This window comes from Melanostigma gelatinosum, assembly GCF_949748355.1.
Source record: "Melanostigma gelatinosum genome assembly, chromosome: 6".
Taxonomy (NCBI): Eukaryota; Metazoa; Chordata; class Actinopteri; order Perciformes; family Zoarcidae; genus Melanostigma; species Melanostigma gelatinosum.
In genome coordinates this window covers 28,071,981-28,091,187 of record NC_136639.1, presented here as the reverse complement: position 1 = coordinate 28,091,187, position 19,207 = coordinate 28,071,981, and the positions used below count along the sequence as shown (strand labels likewise).

The following is a 19,207-nucleotide window of genomic DNA, read 5'->3' as shown; positions in this document are numbered from 1 at the left end:
AGTGACAGGTGTCCAGCCAATGATACGATTCGGTTCACTTACGCTACGCAGCCAATCATAGCATTGACACTATTGCCCTGCCCATTCGCGCCGTGCAGGTTAGCCAGCTAACAACAGTGCGGCGGAGTTACGAGACGCAAATGCTAACCCCTTATCATGGCGAAACGAACGGGCAGCGACACATCCACTCACCAAGCCATTGGAAAAAAGAAATGTGGTTCTTTTAAGATGGAATGGCTGTCGGAGTATGTTCAAATAGAAGAACAAGCGGTGAAACTGGGTGAGATTTTTTCTTTTTCGAGGGGGAAGGGTCTACTCTGCAAAACATGCAGCGAAGCTAAAGTAGCAAATGAGTTTTCCGAGGGAAAAATGTGGACTGAATGGAAGTTGGACTACCTCAAGCGTCACATTCAGCAGAAAAAACTAAAAATAAAATCAAAACAGCATCCAGAAATCGTCTTGAAGTGGCACATTTGGACCAGCTGATGCGCATAAAGTCAAAGCAAGAAGCAGACGAATCCATCAACCTGGACAAAGTGTACAACCATTGGAGAAGTGAGAAGGACAGACGTGAAAAATAAGGTAACATTTAAGTCAGATTTGTGCATATTCTCGTGACATTTATTAAGATTTTTTACTTATGGATATTAATCATTCAATTATGTTACTACTAGATCATTTATGGGTAGTAGAAATGATAATAAAAAACTGAGTAATTACATATTTTACAGACAGAGTTACAGGAATTTACACTGTATCACAAGCTACAGCACACGTCATTGTGCAAAATGTGAATGTTTTAATGTGAACAAAATGTTATGTCTGAAAGGTGTATATGTATCATTTCTTCCACAACAGGACCTCACACAGGCCAAAGCAAGACTCTTCCCATGGCCAAGCAGGACTCTCACATAAAACATACTACACATCTCATGAACAACAAGATTTTTGTCTTTTTCCTTTAAAGTTTGTCAAATCACTTATATTAAAAGTAAACTAGTGAAAATTGCTGCTGTAATTTGATTCTTTTAATAAGCCATGTAACTTGCTATGATCCAAGGTTTTGAACAGGTGTGATACTGGTGTGTGGCCACAGCGTGCACATCTGATGTTGCTCACAGTGGTCCTCAGTGTGCTCAGGGAGCTTGTGTGTATGCCCAGACACATGAAAAATTAGAGGGAACATTGGGCATAACGCACATGAACAAAGTCCACTACAGCTGTGTCTGCTGACATCGCGTGTACTACCACTTGTGTAGCTGGTGGATAAGACAAAGTAGATATGGTGTCTCAAGACCTAGTTTCTCTTGCAGTAGCTTCTGGATGCCACCACATCAGAGCAGCCCCATCAAATACCTGGCTTTCAGTCTTTAATGTGCCGGTCCAACTTCATTTATCCAGCAAACTATCCATCCATCGTGCTCCGCTTCTCCGGGTCTGGGTCACAGGGGCAGCGGGCTTAGGAGCGTATTCCAGACATCCCGCTCCCCAGCAACACTTTCCAGTTCTTCCTGGGGAAACGAGGTGTTCCCAGGCCAGGCAAGATATGGAATCTCTCCAGTGTGATCTGGACCTACCCTGGGGCCTCTTACCAGTTGGACGTGCCCAGAAAACCTCTAGACCAGCGGTTCCCAAACGTTTTAGGCCGCGCACCCCCTTCTACATCCCGACCGGGTTCACGCACCCCCAATCCCCCACATCTTAAAAAAGAGGAAGCAACGGAGCCGATTTATAGCGCATAGCAATCGGACCAATGAGAGAACAGTTTGCTCGCGCGTGGCGTTTGTTTACAATATTTAGTCCGCTGTTAAATGTTGCAGTGTGAACACAAACTGCAACATTGTATCATATTAATCCCTGAATCAGAACAAACGAACTGAAGGTGTGAAAACGCCCTGAAACACTGCAACAAAGTTTCAATAACTTTCAGTGACACAAGGCGTCACTTTTAAAGAGCAATACGGATGTGAGGACACACGCACAGGCTCAGAGGCAGATTATCACATTTCATTTACAATCAACCACACAGAATGAGACTGCAGTTGTTTTTGGCTGTTTTGTAACTCCTCCAATTTGGATATAAACAATGTAAGGGGCTTTTGACTTGCACTGGCATGCTTGGTGTTCAGGTGGCGACGTAAATAAGAGCTTCAGACTGTTAGCCAGAACCTCACTGCACACCACGCACTGTGGCTTTGGGGAATCTGCGTTGCCAATCCAAGTGAAGCCCAGACACACATACTTTTCATCATATTTCCTCTTTTTTTCCCAGTCTGATGCTCACTCTCGTTTCTCTTTTTTCACCTTGACTCCGCGATGGGCCGATGTGCTCCCGATTTGTCTGTGCTATCCCTTCCTCCTTCCTCCGTCTCATCTTCCTCTGACTCCCGTTCGACTTCTTCTCCCGGTCTCTCCCCAACGCACCTCCATCCATCCATCCATCCATCCATCCATCCTCTTTTATGACTGATAGCTTCAGATGTCCCACCTGACAGTTTCCCCGATTTTCAGCCAGTTTATCATATTTGCATGAATGTTAAATCTTACAAGGGGGATTTTTATAATTCATGTAACCGAGCGTCTTGGGTTCGTGTATAAGGGCACTTATCATACAGTAATAACTGGAGTCTGGAGATTAGACATCTTGTATCAGCCCACGGCGACTCTCTTTATTATTGTTTTCTCCTTTGGCCAGAGGCGGGGGTTGCGCCTTCGCTACGGCAACCCTCAAGGGACATATCATCGTCAACACCAGAACGACAAACATGAGACAGTCTGTTCCATTCATGTTTTTATTTTGTGAAAATTATATTTAATATTAATTATTACACCATTAGACCACCATTACATTTTTCCTCTCGCGCACCCCCTAGAGGCAGCACGCGCACCCCCAGGGGTGCACCACACTTTGGGAATCCCTGCTCTGAAGGGAGGCGTCCTGATTACATACCCGAACCACCTCTTTGGATGTCTGAGCTCCTCACCCTATCTCTGAGGCTGAGCCCAGACACCCTACCATGGAAGCTCATCCGCAATCTCATTGGTCACTACCCAAAGCTCATGACCGTAGGTAAGGGTTGGAACGTAGATGGCGTAGTAGATCAAGCTGCACGTTAATGCTGACGTAATTATAGGCCAGCTAGCAGGCTCTAACATGTAAAAGAATACGCCCAACATGTCAAACTAAAGATCTGATTGGTTGAAGACTATGACAATCAACAATATTGTCCCCATTTAATTTAACTGCAAGGGGATTCAGTTGTAGTTCTGAAGGCCTCGGGCAGATCTTTTTACTTCGACGACATCGGGGCGAAATGTGATTGGATAAAAGCTCTCCTTGGAGTCTGTGTGGGACACTGCTCCTAAAGGCTGGCTGCTGTTGACTCCAGGCTGTCCTATAATAGAGTAATAGTATAGGCTACAAATAACACAGGAAAGCACTTTAAGTTTGAACGCTATTTATAAATATACAAATGCCACCTTCACCCTGAAAGGTTTTTGTTTGAATATTATAGAAGCATTATCATTTTCACTCTCCATTTTCAAATTGCCATAGAGCTCGAACAATATTACTTGACTAGTCAACCATTATTATTGATTAATTGTTCAAGTCATTTTTCATGCAAAAACAGCATACATTTACTGGTTCCAGGTTCTCAAATGTGATGATTTGATGCTTTTCTTTAAATTAATATTTTTGGGGTTTTGGACTGATAGTCAGATCACCTTGATCTATGGAGTATTATGTTAATTCGTTTTCACATATTCTTCAAATCAAGAAGAGAATGCAGCTTAATCAGTAATTAAAACACGTTTAGTATTTTCAATGAATGTTCTATTTTGTTTTGCATGTTTTGAAGTCCTCCGTGTGAATCGTGGTGTGGCCCTTTAAATCTCTGGTGGGAGGAGGAGGGACGTGTGCACAGGAAGATGCTCCTGTCCTGGTACACTACCGCGCACACCAGCATCACGTTACACGGTTACTACCAGCACAGGTTCGTGTTCGTGCTTTACCGATGAATCTCTGCTATTGCTCCCCTCCGCTGTCGCTGTGTCTGCGGAACGTTACTCTGCTGACGGGTTGTTCTAGTTTAACGAGCTGCCGGTAACATGAAGAACCTGCGCTCCTCTAAAGGGGGAAATGATCTTTTCTCAACTAATCCAGCCAGTAATGAACCTTCTGCTATGGTGCTGTATTTACGTAAACGTCTCAGCCACGAGGACGCTTCCATCAACACTAGTAAAGAAATAAGTTAACTTGTAAAAAGGGAAAATCACGCCGTTGTTACGTCTTTTGGAAAGCATTGTACAAAATAACGCAAAACTGTTAAATTGAGTAGAGTAGGCTGACCGTATGTGGCTACTAACGTTAGCTATAATGCTATGCCTGCAGTTTGGACAGCTTCGGCACATGAAGTGAAACAGCGAGGCACTAGCGGTACATGCTATTAACATGTTAACATGTGTAGCCTGGGCAGTCTGGAGGATGTTTAGTCTCTTCAGGGTCTCCACTGACACAGAAAGGAGAGCAACGTTAGCCTCACTGTTACTGGGGCCACTTCCGCCCACTAAAGGAAAAACAAAATACTAGTCAGTCAGAACCGATGAGATCGGAGAACGTTTGACTTCCTAGCATACATTTGGACTTATACGGAAGCCCTAAACGGACATGATTGAAATACATAAATAAATACCGTTATCTCGATATTACGAGATAGTTATCTCGAGAAAACGAGATAATTAATGGCGATCACAAGAAAACAAAAGGTCGTCTTCTGTTATTAGCCTACTTCTAATGTTTGGGTCAAATGAGTCGACGGTAAACGCATTTAACTGAGCTGACTGAGGCGCTCCTGAACGCACCTCAATGGAGCGCCTTAGTCCAGCTACACACTCTGGGAAGAACTGGTTCACTGTCTCCGGCAGGGAACTATAAATGCATATCAGAATCAGAAATACTGTACTGATCATGGGGGTGAATTGGGTTACATTACAGTTGCTCCCATTCTACAATAGTGTGACGTTATATAACAGATAAAGTATGAGAGAATATAGAAACCGCTTAACACGTTTTCTAGATAGATGGGGTATATTTCTTCCTGAATGCAATATAACCTTGTTTTGAATGTATAAATGAAACGTCTGTCTTAGTTTGAGAAGTTTACGAGTTCATGTCTGAACGGGTCGTGACTCGTACGGACCGTGTTCATGACGAACATCAGGCGGGCTGCAGGAGGTCCGGAGGGCTGCGGGTTGAGTCAGCAATGAGACTGATGCAGTGAATCACGCCCACTGGTCTGCCTTCACAGCCGCGGCGTGTTTAGCGCTCATGCATCCGAGGGTGTGGTTTGTTAATTGCCTAAAGTTAGATTTTCACCTCTGCCAATTGTATTTGCGCTTCAAAAATCATAAAGGTGATGTTCAATTGTAAAGATTATCTTGCTGTACAAAACGTGTCAATATTCTGAACTTGTGATTGCCATAGAGTTTATTTTCTGCAATAATCCAAAATCCAGTGGTTGAATCCCATCTGTGGAGGGAACGCTGAGTTCCGAGTGTGTGTGTAGTCCAAGATGTGCTGCGGTGCTCTTCCTCTAACCGTCCATCTGGCCATTTCAATGCATTTACCTTTGGCTGATATGATAATGATGATAAGAGAAAACAACCTTTTCTTTTCTTGTGATATTGAGTTAATTTTCACGTTATCTCGAGACAACATGGCACATTTTTTGAGATTAACTCGTGATCTCAAGATAAATGTATGATAAAATGTCTGTTTAGAGCTTCGTCTGAAGAGTTTAACTTAATACCCCCCCACTTGGTCTGAGTGGGACTGGAAGCCAAGTCCCTTCCAACTGAGCTACTGCTGCCCTTTTACCAGCTAGGAATTCAAATGTCTGTCTGTGATGTGTATACTGCTTTAATGTACCACCACACAGTGCTCAGAGTGAAACTTGAAGCCTACTTTCTTTTCCTTTTAAGTGTCCACTTGGGACCTGTGACCCCTGACCCCCTGTTCACCTGAGAGCTTACTGCAGCCAGAGTATGGAGGAGGAGGCCCGATCCTTCCTGGGGAGCTTTGTGGAGGAGTTCCCAGCTGCTCTGGAGGACGGCAGTCCGCTACCTGTCAGCCCTCTGAGCCGCAGAGTCACCCTGGAGGAGCTGCATGGAGAGAGCCTGGAGCTGGGCCTGAGGCTGCTGGCTGCCAGGTACGACTGAGAGGGAGAAGCACACTAAATGGTGTTTATATGGTCTTATTTGGCATCCCATCACAGCCCACTATTTAAATCATTGCAAAGCGTCCACATGTGAAAAACTATACTTCTCAAAATAGGAAAAAGTAGCAAAGTTAGGAAGCTTTTGTTTATTTTAGCATGATTGTATTATTATGTAATAGGTTGTATGGTTAAAGGTACATTTCATTGTCATTGTACAACAGTGCTGCACAACAGGTGTGTGCGTGTGCGTGTGCGTGTGCGTGTGTGTGTGTGTGTGTGTGTGTGTGTGTGTGCATTCCTCAGATTCCTGACAGCTCTGTTCTTGCCTGCTCATTCAGTATGCATGGTTGTCTTTGCTGTTGGATTCACTGCAGGGTGGACAGAGAGATAGCTGCTGACACACTGTATAAACAAGAGAGCTGTGACATAACAATATACAGTTACATAACAATATACAGTAACATAACAATATACAGTTACATAACAATATACAGTAACATAACAATATACAGTGACATAACAATATACAATGACATAACAATATACAATGACATAACAATATACAGTAACATAACAATATATAGTAACATAACAATATACAGTTACATAACAATATACAGTAACATAACAATATACAGTGACATAACAATATACAGTGACATAACAATATACAGTGACATAACAATATACAGTGACATAACAATATACAGTAACATAACAATATATAGTAACATAACAATATACAGTTACATAACAATATACAGTAACATAACAATATACAGTAACATAACAATATACAGTAACATAACAATATACAGTTACATAACAATATACAGTAACATAACAATATACAGTGACATAACAATATACAATGACATAACAATATACAGTTACATAACAATATACAGTGACATAACAATATACAGTGACATAACAATATACAGTAACATAACAATATACAGTAACAACAATATACAGTAACATAACAATATACAGTAACATAACAATATACAGTTACATAACAATATACAATGACATAACAATATACAATGACATAACAATATACAGTGACATAACAATATATAGTAACATAACAATATACAGTAACATAACAATATACAGTAACATAACAATATACAGTTACATAACAATATACAGTAACATAACAATATACAGTGACATAACAATATACAATGACATAACAATATACAGTAACATAACAATATACAGTAACATAACAATATACAGTAACATAACAATATACAGTAACATAACAATATACAGTAACATAACAATATACAGTAACATAACAATATACAGTAACATAACAATATACAGTTACATAACAATATACAGTAACATAACAATATACAGTGACATAACAATATACAATGACATAACAATATACAATGACATAACAATATACAGTAACATAACAATATACAGTAACATAACAATATACAGTAACATAACAATATACAGTTACATAACAATATACAGTAACATAACAATATACAATGACATAACAATATACAGTAACATAACAATATACAGTAACATAACAATATACAGTTACATAACAATATACAGTTACATAACAATATACAGTTACATAACAATATACAATGACATAACAATATACAGTGACATAACAATATACAGTAACAACAATATACAGTAACATAACAATATACAGTAACATAACAATATACAGTGACATAACAATATACAGTGACATAACAATATACAGTAACATAACAATATACAATGACATAACAATGTACAGCGACATAACAATATACAGCGACATAACAATATACAGCGACATAACAATGTACAGCGACATAACAATGTACAGCGACATAACAATATACAGTGACATAACAATATACAGTAACATAACAATATACAGTAACATAACAATATACAGTAACATAACACTCATATCGTCTTCCAATATTATCACTAATCTGTGATCATTTATGTTCTGTAAATGTTCCATGTGAGTCCATTCAGACAGAACGGGCCACATCACATGAGTGAGTGGAAAATGAGGACATCGAGGAAGAAAAGTGTTCTGTGACTTTTTCAGTCGTGGAGTTTGTTCACATAAAAGTGGAAAGTCATGAAAAGATGTCTCGTCCTTTTTGCTCTGCACTGTGCAAATCGTGCGAGGTGGTTCGTCTCCTCTCTGTTATTCTCTTGCAATGAGTCCTCGATGAGCTCTGAGCAAACCTTCAAACTGAGCTGAACAAAATGAAAACAATTTGTAGGAGGCCACGGCCCCTCAGGAAGACCTCATATCCTGTCTGCAGGAACACCATTGTTCTCTCCACTTCCTGTTTCCTGAGCACAGCTTCTTCATCAACAGACACGTGATTCTGTGAAGAAGAAGGAGTGAACATGATGGAGTTGATCTCACGGTTCTGTCTCCATGAGTCGCTCTGTAGATGAGCACTGGTTGTGGTCCAGTGACATGTGGCCTGTTTGTTTCTGTACTGAGGTGGATCAGCCCCCTCTGGCTCTACAGTCGTGTCTCACTTGACAAAGTGCACAACATGCATTTCTGCTTGTCTGTGTTGGTTCAGGGGGGCTCCGGCAGGCCTCAGTGCCCTCCTGTGCCAGGCTGCGCTGTCCCAGCTGCTGCAGAACGACCTTTCACCTTTCCACTGTGCACAGGAAGCTGAGGAGGAGCAGCAGCGAGTCGTCTGTAAGTGTTTTACTTTCAGCTCATTGTGGAGGCTGTAGTTTGTGGTGCTTTTAAATGATATTGTGTTGTACTGAGGGCTGTCTCTATAGTCTGCCGGGACAAGACACCAGCTACAAAGCTCCACTGACACTCGGGGGCAGTGGGCATCGCAACAAGCTGTGAAGACTGCATTGACATATTATCATCTTACAACGATGATATGGCAAACCCAAAGCCTTCTGCCTGTTTACACATCCTGCAGATACAGAGTGCTGCTATCATTCCCATGGAGTCAGGCTTCCAATATTCACTGTCCAGCAACTCCTAAAGAACATAATGTAGCATGAATGCTAAATGCTCCATTATGTTCACCAGCTGGTCTCCTAATTAGCCTGAACATGTGGATACAGTGGTTTATAAGAGCTGAAACCAGCTGCCTGCTGCTGCTGGGAACGAGGTGAGAGCGAACCAAAGAAATCAAACCAACCAACGAGCTACAAAGAGTTAAAGATGCTGCTGAGCTGAGAGCAACACTTTTACATGATACATAGATATAATACACATGAAAAGTCTGTTATGAACAGCTGCTGTCCTTCATATGTACTGTACATGTACTGTGTGTATATATACTGTATATGTACTGTGTATAGTGTACATGTGCTGTGTGTATAGTGTACATGTGCTGTGTGTATAGTGTACATGTACTGTGTGTACATGTACTGTGTGTACATGTACTGTGTGTACATGTACTGTGTGTACATGTACTGTGTGTACATGTACTGTGTGTACATGTACTGTGTGTACATGTACATGTACTGTGCGTATAGTGTGCATGTGCTGTGTGCATGTGCTGTGCGTATAGTGTGTATGTGCTGTGCGTATAGTGTACATGTGCTGTGCGTATAGTGTGTATGTGCTGTGCGTATAGTGTGCATGTGCTGTGCGTATAGTGTACATGTGCTGTGCGTATAGTGTGCATGTGCTGTGCGTATAGTGTACATGTGCTGTGCGTATAGTGTGTATGTGCTGTGCGTATAGTGTGCATGTGCTGTGCGTATAGTGTGCATGTGCTGTGCGTATAGTGTGCATGTGCTGTGCGTATAGTGTACATGTGCTGTGCGTATAGTGTGCATGTGCTGTGCGTATAGTGTGCATGTGCTGTGCGTATAGTGTGCATGTGCTGTGCGTATAGTGTGCATGTGCTGTGCGTATAGTGTGCATGTGCTGTGCGTATAGTGTGCATGTGCTGTGCGTATAGTGTGCATGTGCTGTGCGTATAGTGTGCATGTGCTGTGCGTATAGTGTACATGTGCTGTGCGTATAGTGTGCATGTGCTGTGCGTATAGTGTGCATGTGCTGTGCGTATAGTGTGCATGTGCTGTGCGTATAGTGTGCATGTGCTGTGCGTATAGTGTACATGTGCTGTGCGTATAGTGTGCATGTGCTGTGCGTATAGTGTGCATGTGCTGTGCGTATAGTGTGCATGTGCTGTGCGTATAGTGTGCATGTGCTGTGCGTATAGTGTGCATGTGCTGTGCGTATAGTGTGCATGTGCTGTGCGTATAGTGTGCATGTGCTGTGCGTATAGTGTGCATGTGCTGTGCGTATAGTGTGCATGTGCTGTGCGTATAGTGTGCATGTGCTGTGCGTATAGTGTGCATGTGCTGTGCGTATAGTGTGCATGTGCTGTGCGTATAGTGTGCATGTGCTGTCCGTATAGTGTGCATGTGCTGTGCGTATAGTGTGCATGTGCTGTGCGTATAGTGTGCATGTGCTGTCCGTATAGTGTGCATGTGCTGTGCGTATAGTGTGCATGTGCTGTGCGTATAGTGTGCATGTGCTGTCCGTATAGTGTGCATGTGCTGTGCGTATAGTGTGCATGTGCTGTGCGTATAGTGTGCATGTGCTGTCCGTATAGTGTGCATGTGCTGTGCGTATAGTGTGCATGTGCTGTGCGTATAGTGTGCATGTGCTGTGCGTATAGTGTGCATGTGCTGTGCGTATAGTGTGCATGTGCTGTGCGTATAGTGTGCATGTGCTGTGCGTATAGTGTGCATGTGCTGTGCGTATAGTGTGCATGTGCTGTGCGTATAGTGTGCATGTGCTGTGCGTATAGTGTGCATGTGCTGTGCGTATAGTGTGCATGTGCTGTGCGTATAGTGTGCATGTGCTGTGCGTATAGTGTGCATGTGCTGTGCGTATAGTGTGCATGTGCTGTGCGTATAGTGTGCATGTGCTGTGCGTATAGTGTGCATGTGCTGTGCGTATAGTGTGCATGTGCTGTGCGTATAGTGTGCATGTGCTGTGCGTATAGTGTGCATGTGCTGTGCGTATAGTGTGCATGTGCTGTGCGTATAGTGTGCATGTGCTGTGCGTATAGTGTGCATGTGCTGTGCGTATAGTGTGCATGTGCTGTGCGTATAGTGTGCATGTGCTGTGCGTATAGTGTGCATGTGCTGTGCGTATAGTGTGCATGTGCTGTGCGTATAGTGTGCATGTGCTGTGCGTATAGTGTGCATGTGCTGTGCGTATAGTGTGCATGTGCTGTGCGTATAGTGTGCATGTGCTGTGCGTATAGTGTGCATGTGCTGTGCGTATAGTGTGCATGTGCTGTGCGTATAGTGTGCATGTGCTGTGCGTATAGTGTGCATGTGCTGTGCGTATAGTGTGCATGTGCTGTGCGTATAGTGTGCATGTGCTGTGCGTATAGTGTGCATGTGCTGTGCGTATAGTGTGTATGTGCTGTGCGTATAGTGTGTATGTGCTGTGCGTATAGTGTGCATGTGCTGTGCGTATAGTGTGCATGTGCTGTGCGTATAGTGTGCATGTGCTGTGCGTATAGTGTGCATGTGCTGTGCGTATAGTGTGCATGTGCTGTGCGTATAGTGTGCATGTCCTGTGCGTATAGTGTGCATGTGCTGTGCGTATAGTGTGCATGTGCTGTGCGTATAGTGTGCATGTGCTGTGCGTATAGTGTGCATGTGCTGTGCGTATAGTGTGCATGTGCTGTGCGTATAGTGTGCATGTGCTGTGCGTATAGTGTGCATGTGCTGTGCGTATAGTGTGCATGTGCTGTGCGTATAGTGTGCATGTGCTGTGCGTATAGTGTGCATGTGCTGTGCGTATAGTGTGCATGTGCTGTGCGTATAGTGTGCATGTGCTGTGCGTATAGTGTGCATGTGCTGTGCGTATAGTGTGCATGTGCTGTGCGTATAGTGTGCATGTGCTGTGCGTATAGTGTGCATGTGCTGTGCGTATAGTGTGCATGTGCTGTGCGTATAGTGTGCATGTGCTGTGCGTATAGTGTGCATGTGCTGTGCGTATAGTGTGCATGTGCTGTGCGTATAGTGTGCATGTGCTGTGCGTATAGTGTGCATGTGCTGTGCGTATAGTGTGCATGTGCTGTGCGTATAGTGTGCATGTGCTGTGCGTATAGTGTGCATGTGCTGTGCGTATAGTGTGCATGTGCTGTGCGTATAGTGTGCATGTGCTGTGCGTATAGTGTGCATGTGCTGTGCGTATAGTGTGCATGTGCTGTGCGTATAGTGTGCATGTGCTGTGCGTATAGTGTGCATGTGCTGTGCGTATAGTGTGTATGTGCTGTGTGTATAGTGTATAAGAACCAAAAGGTGGTTCTTGATCTTTGTTGATGTGATCTGACCACCAGTGCTTCAGTCAGACTCAGTCCAGCGTCTCTTCCTCAACAAGCTGATAGACGTGACGCTGGCTCGGCATCGGGACTTCCCCAAGCGTCCCCCCTCCCCCTCCCGGTTCCTCCACTGCTCCGTTCATGCCATCAAGAACACAAGGAGGAAGATGGAGGACAAACACGTGGCCCTGGCTGAGTTCAACCAGCTGTTTGGAATCCAGGTACAATGCTTTCACTGCACTACACTGCTTCTCACTGGGTTTCTTGCCAAAACACCTTCAAAATGACTCACGGCCTTTCTTTTGTCTGTCCACGGTCCAGAGTGGAGTGGACTGTGCCTACTACGCTGTGTTCGATGGCCACGGAGGGGTGGACGCTGCCACCTACGCTGCCGCTCACCTCCACGTTGCTCTGAGTGAACAGGAGACACTGCAGAGTGACGCAGCCACCGCCTTTAAAAGTGCCTTCAAACACACAGATGACATGTTCAGGGGCAAAGCCAAGAGAGAGGTACGAAAGCAGCAGCGGGCCAACAGCCTGAACACTCGTATGCGTGCACCATCGCATACGCACACACATTGTGCCTCTGGTATATTCTCGGGACAGGTTCTGTTCTTGTCCTAGGTTTATAAAAACTCTTTGACAGCCGACGCCGCGGTGCTGGAGGTCAAACAAAGGAAAGTCTGAATGCAAACACTAATATCCTCACTAGTTCCACATCAGTGATGTCATCTAGTTGTGTTGTTGGGTGCCACAATCAATATGGCTTACATTTGAGATGATAAACTGTGATTACAAGCTTTAGCGAGCACAAATACCGGCCAAGCGTTTCTTCTGGTCTCTCGCTGCTCCTCTGCTCCTTCAGCAATGCAAAACAGCTCCGTCTGAATTCATCTGTATTCCTAAAATACAAACAGGAACATGAATTTCACATTACAGGATGTATACTTTAGCAATTTACAGGAAAACATCTAATCTAAATCACAACATGAAAACGGTATAAAACAGTAAAACCCCTGGTGGGCGTGGGGTTGCGTGACTCATGAAGACATTATGACCCGTTACTGTACTTGCCTTCGAGTCTCCTGCTGCAACACCAACGTCAGGAAAGATTCATGAACATGACGGCGAATGAAAACGGCTCATGAAGAGATCAGGAACGTCAATAGGCTTTGGTGTTTATGACCAAATGAAGACCCGGCTCCATGGTCCCGGTGTAGACCGCATTGTGTCCTGCAGACTCTAAACCGAGTATTTCCATGAAGTGAGGACGCGTCATGTGTCATGTGTCATGTGTCATGTGTGAAAGGCCTCTCCCGACATTGTCTGGACATGTATGAGAAAACCTCTTGAGGGGTTTCTGGTCGGCTCATTGATGATTGTGTGTTGTCAGCGTCTGCGGAGCGGCACTACAGGGGTAGCGGTGCTGATCCAGGGACAGCAGCTGTCTGTGGCGTGGCTGGGAGACTCTCAAGCAATACTGGTCAGAGAGGGACACGCTATAACACTCATGGAGCCCCATAAACCAGACCGAGAGGTAGGGATCTCTCTCTCTCACACACACACACACACACACACACCTACCTCTCTGACACCAGGAAGACGCCCAGATTGCTATTTTCTTGGCCAATTTAAATTTTTAAAGTCTAACCTGGCAATTTAGATTTTCTTACTTTCTAAGAGCTATAATTAACAGCATACAGAAAGATTTTCATTACTTTTGTCGAAAATTGAAATTCAATTGTGTTGCCATAATGAAACATTAGCTATTAAATAACTTACAAGACAAGTTGCAGGACCTTCTCACTCAAACGGATGTCAACATTGTTCCTCTTTGGCTTATTTTGGACATTGGAAGCTTTGTGTCTTCTTCCCTCACTCTTAAGAACTTTCACACCAATGGTGTGTGTGTGTGTGTGTGTGTGTGTGTGTGTGTGTGTGTGTGTGTGTGTGTGTGTGTGTGTGTGTGTGTGTGTGTGTGTGTGTGTGTGTGTGTGTGTGTGTGTGTGTGTGTGTGTGTGTGGGGCTCAGTAAACATGTTGCTGAATTAGGTGAACTGAGGGAGATGAAGGCATTGCCCCGCCTACAGACATTTGTGTGTCTGACTGAACGTCTGTTCTGCGATGGTTCTTCACTAGAACACTGGGGGTCAATGTGATGAGCTGATTGATTGACATTCACGTATGACACATGTGGAGTTCATCTCTCTTCTGTCCTCCACTCCAGGACGAGAAGCAGAGGATCGAGGAGCTCGGTGGCTGCATCACCTTCATGGGTTGCTGGCGTGTTAATGGGACCTATGCTGTGTCCAGAGCCATCGGTGAGTCCATCGCAGCCAACAGCAGCAGACAGTCATGCATTGGTGTGTTTCCCCTGTTTGTTTTGGGCTTCCAGCTCTGGTAGGTAATGTATGTTAGAAACCTTTGTGATTATGGTGGTTGAAATACTCATTTGATCCCGACAGCAATAAATCAAATGCTTTGCATAAAGATGTGTCTGCTGCAGGACTGTAATAAGCCCGCCCAATGACATGATTGGACAAGATAACTCTGATACCCTTTCCAGAAAAAACATATGCACATTAGCGCTGAGCAATATCTTTTCATCCGTTATGATACGAAGATAGATTTTTTTTTCCAATATTGGTGTTTCTCTATATAAAAAACATGCAAATCACATGTAAAAATCCTAATATGTTAACAAATGTTTCATGCAATGAAATGTTTTCCACTGTTTAGACAGAAGCAGCTGACTTCTGTCACTGTGCCAGATACAGAGACACCGACAGTCTTTGTTTGTTCTATTCTGAAAAAAACTCACTGTTTGTACACACTGTTTCTTGCATTGGACACACAAGAATACAATCTTCTTCTTTTGGGGCTTCATGGTTCATTCATATTAGTTCAGGTTTTGAATGAGGCCCAGTGTCAGTGAACTAACCCATTCACATGTCACTCCATGGACACATACTACCTTCCTCGCCTGAGAACATTGAATGCTGAATGTGGAGCTCTTCGTCACTTCCTCACTGTTTGAACCCAAGCTCGACTCGTCAGTGTGTGCATGCCACCATCTACTGGACACATTCTGCTTGTTGTGCTTTTAGGTTGTTTGTTCCACTCAATAGAGAACATTTCTCCCTCAACAGCTCCGTCCTTTTCTTTCTGCTGTTGATACAAACTTGCATCCACTGTGACCTCTGTTGACCGCTCCCTCTCGTGGACAAACTGGAAAATGAACCGTTTCATTTCATTTAACTGATTCTGTGTTACATTTAGGAAGTCTGTTCTTCAGCATTTTTGATATTTGTACTGCAATTACCAAACACACTGACCCTGATATATCTGTGAAGAGCGCATTGGTCAACAGCCCAGCCTATCGCTTGGTCGCCTTCAAGCCTGATCTGAGTACGTCTGCTGTGTTTAGCTGAAGCTGCTGACCACACGTCCACCTCCCTCCTGCAGGTGACTTTGACCAGAAGCCCTATGTGTCTGGAGATGCTGACTGCTCCACCACCCAGCTGTTGGGGCACGAGGACTACGTGCTGCTGGCATGCGATGGCTTCTTTGATGCAGTCAAACCTTCAGAGGTCCCACAGCTGGTCCTGGATGCGCTCCATCAGTCTGTTGACCCCGAGGGCGGGACAGACGCTCCGCTGGAACAGTCAGAGGACGCTGTTGGACTGAGAGTCGCTCAACAGTTGGTAAGTCACGCTAAAGCAGCCGGATCGAGTGATAACATCACCGTGATGCTGGTGTTCCTGCGTCCACTGAAGCAGCTTCGGGCTCAGAACTCCAGCACAGGAGCTGCACGAGATGCACCGCAGCAGTGAAGAAGGTCTGCTGCTCAGACACCACCGTGCCACGCTGCTGCCCAACTGCCTATTTCTGTCAGTGACAAAGCTCATTGATGCGAACAGAACACATGAACACTGCACACTCTGTCACTGCTCTGGTGGAAAAGTGTTATTTCAACTTGAAAGGTGTGATAGATGATGTAGGGCTCACAGATCAAGCCAGGCTCACAGCGAGGCTGTGGCTCCGAGTCTCCAGACAAGTTCCCTGAAGCCCAAAGAGCAGCATTGTGCCTGCGTCAGGTTGGCTGCTCATTCATCGTTCATTTGTTTCAGGATGTGCTCTATGCGAGCATCATATCAGCTTGTTATGTATGTTTGTCTGGTGCATGTCAAATATGATTGATTTGAATGTTAGTACCCGGTCGTCTCACGTGATACTGACTCTAATAAGGGCTGCGTGTGTTTGTTCTCTTGTAACAGAAATAGAGATGACGTGAGTGTTGCAAACTTTGTTTCTGTTATAACCAGTTGAAAAAAAACATTTTTTACTTTTTACTGAAACAGATGTGTGATGATGAAATGAATATCTTCGTGGTTTATTCTTTAGGCAAACACAGGCCATAATGATGAACAGTATTCATAAGTAACGGCTCACTATGTGGTTTTAATTCTGCTCTTTGAGCTTCAAAAGTACATGTTCACTGCTCCGCTGTGAGGTCCAGGACAGCAGAGTGGGCCCCTCCTCTGAACATGTGTTTCTCGGATCACGGAGCCTCGTTGGTCAGAGGGCCGATCCATTCCACACACGTGTGATTGCTCATCTTGGGAAGCTCTAATTCTCATATTGAATTTAATGTCTGAATCCAATTTCAGAAAATTGCACCAATTAGTAACTTGTGGAAATGTCAAAGAGGGGACGTGATGTTTGCTAAGTCCCACCCCTCCCTCCTTACTGTACCATGCCTCTCACCACGGATCTATAGAGAGACCTGGATACAGCAGTGGAGGCGGGGCCTCATTCATTCCTATAAGAGTTGCTAAGCGGCGCTAAATATTATATTGGCAAATGTTTAAAATGTTGCTTCACAGCCAGGCCTTCTTCTTGGAGGCTGAGCTGTCACTTGGCACACAGAGCCATCGTTCACCATCGTTCACCATCGTTCACCATCGTTCACCATCGTTGTTCACCATCGTTCACCATCGTTCACCATCGTTCACCATCGTTCACCATCATTCACCATCATTCACCATCTCAGCCTGAAGGATGTTCTGAAGTGATGCCTCCTTGATTTCAGGGTTTCTAGCTGGCAACCGCAATTTTGGCGGCTGAAAATTCAACTCTCTCTGGCAGATTTTGTCAGCTGTAGCTAACTAGCTAATTCAGCTAATGTGAGCTCCATGACTTAGTTCTCCATTTAGTATATTTATTGAGTTTACAAACATGAATCTCTCAATGGGCCTGAAATAAGGCGAGAGTAGCTTTAAGAAGAGCACGATAATGTAAGAAGATAAAAAACATGTTCACTGTTTCCCTTGGGACCACTGCTGCATTAATACTTAAAGTAGCAAACCAGTTAGCCAAATATGCTAATCTGAGCAATCTCTGTTTGGGGGAGGGGCTTAGCGACAGGTCAGTTCACGCCAAGTAAATGGCTTTAATAGATATCTACGGCCTTTTTGGTCTTCATGCTCTGTATTAGTACATCTGTCCATTTTAAGTTCTCATCTATCGCATCTCATATGTTCTCGATGCTTTATCTGTGTTACATTCATAATAAAGATTTTGGATTGTTTTCAATCTGCACTGAGATTGGATTCACACGGACATTCATTTGAGTATTTTTTCTCTAAGTGTCAACGAGTGCCACTCGCTGGACACGGTTGTGGCGACTGGCGCCCGACTGGCCCCCGACTGGCCCACGACTGGCGCCCGACTGGCCCCCCGACTGGCCCCCCGACTGGCCCACGACTGGCGCCCGACTGGCCCACGACTGGCCCACGACTGGCGCCCGACTGGCCCACGACTGGCGCCCGACTGGCCCACGACTGGCGCCCGACTGGCCCACGACTGGCGCCCGACTGGCCCACGACTGGCGCCCGACTGGCCCACGACTGGCCCCCGACAGGCGCCCGCACTGCACTACACAGGAGAGGACTTGCAACTGGCCCTCAGCTGTAAGTTAGACGGATTGAGAAACTTTGTTTTGAATCTCTGGAGTACAGCGCATGCTAATTCTATTACAGTCAACCTGTGTTTCTTCAACACGTTTGTAATACTTGACTTCTTTCTGTACAGGGCTTGTATAAAAGCAGAAAAGCAGTCCATGAATAGGAGATATGAGGTTACAGATGTTTACCCCTCCTCTGCATTGTGGAGGTTGTTTTAGAGACATTATTATTTGCCAGTTAAACTCGTTGTCTTTTTGATTCTTCACAGTTATTCTGTTGTACATCCTGGTACATGAGGTTTCAGAATGTAATGCTACTTGTTCATGAAAGTTAAAATGTCTTATTCAGTGTTGGGTTGTACTCGGCTCCAGCCTCTCGTATTACTTATGGTTGCAAAAAACGAGATGGCGACGGCAAAAATGCCGAACTGTCGACGAAAGTCCTACAATTGCAATGATGTTCATGATTTCAACAATTAACTTCAACTATATTTGGTGCTTCGATATGCATCATCATGTTCACGGTGTACCTGTTGAGTCACTACGGTGAAGAACAAAAGGAACAGCTTTGCCACACCTCGTGGACGAGGCACGCCCTGCACAGGCGGCCTGACCTGCCTGGAATGCGGCATCAGTTCGAATGGGAGGGGACATGTACACAAAGACGAGGCTCGTTTCAGACGAGAA

The 19,207-nt window shown here is 44.4% G+C and overlaps 1 protein-coding gene across 4 annotated transcripts; it reads left to right on the top strand.

The window, feature by feature from the left end:
• Positions 1–100: 100 nt before the first annotated feature.
• ppm1f (protein phosphatase, Mg2+/Mn2+ dependent, 1F) lies at positions 101–18,162 on the top strand. Of its 4 annotated transcripts, none has more exons than XM_079271034.1 (8): positions 101–582; positions 5,983–6,209; positions 8,807–8,928; positions 12,575–12,777; positions 12,878–13,066; positions 13,950–14,093; positions 14,783–14,918; positions 16,021–18,162. In XM_079271034.1, exons 2-8 carry the CDS (start codon positions 6,046–6,048, stop codon positions 16,386–16,388), a joined length of 1,326 nt encoding a protein of 441 aa, XP_079127160.1. In that variant the 5' UTR covers positions 101–582; positions 5,983–6,045; the 3' UTR covers positions 16,389–18,162. The 4 variants fall into 4 exon arrangements, with proteins under 4 accessions (XP_079127160.1, XP_079127162.1, XP_079127159.1 ...); XM_079271036.1 differs by lacking the exon at positions 101–582 and adding an exon at positions 3,888–3,995 and having other exon boundaries at positions 14,783–14,876; XM_079271033.1 differs by lacking the exon at positions 101–582 and adding an exon at positions 3,888–3,995.
• Positions 18,163–19,207: the final 1,045 nt, after the last annotated feature.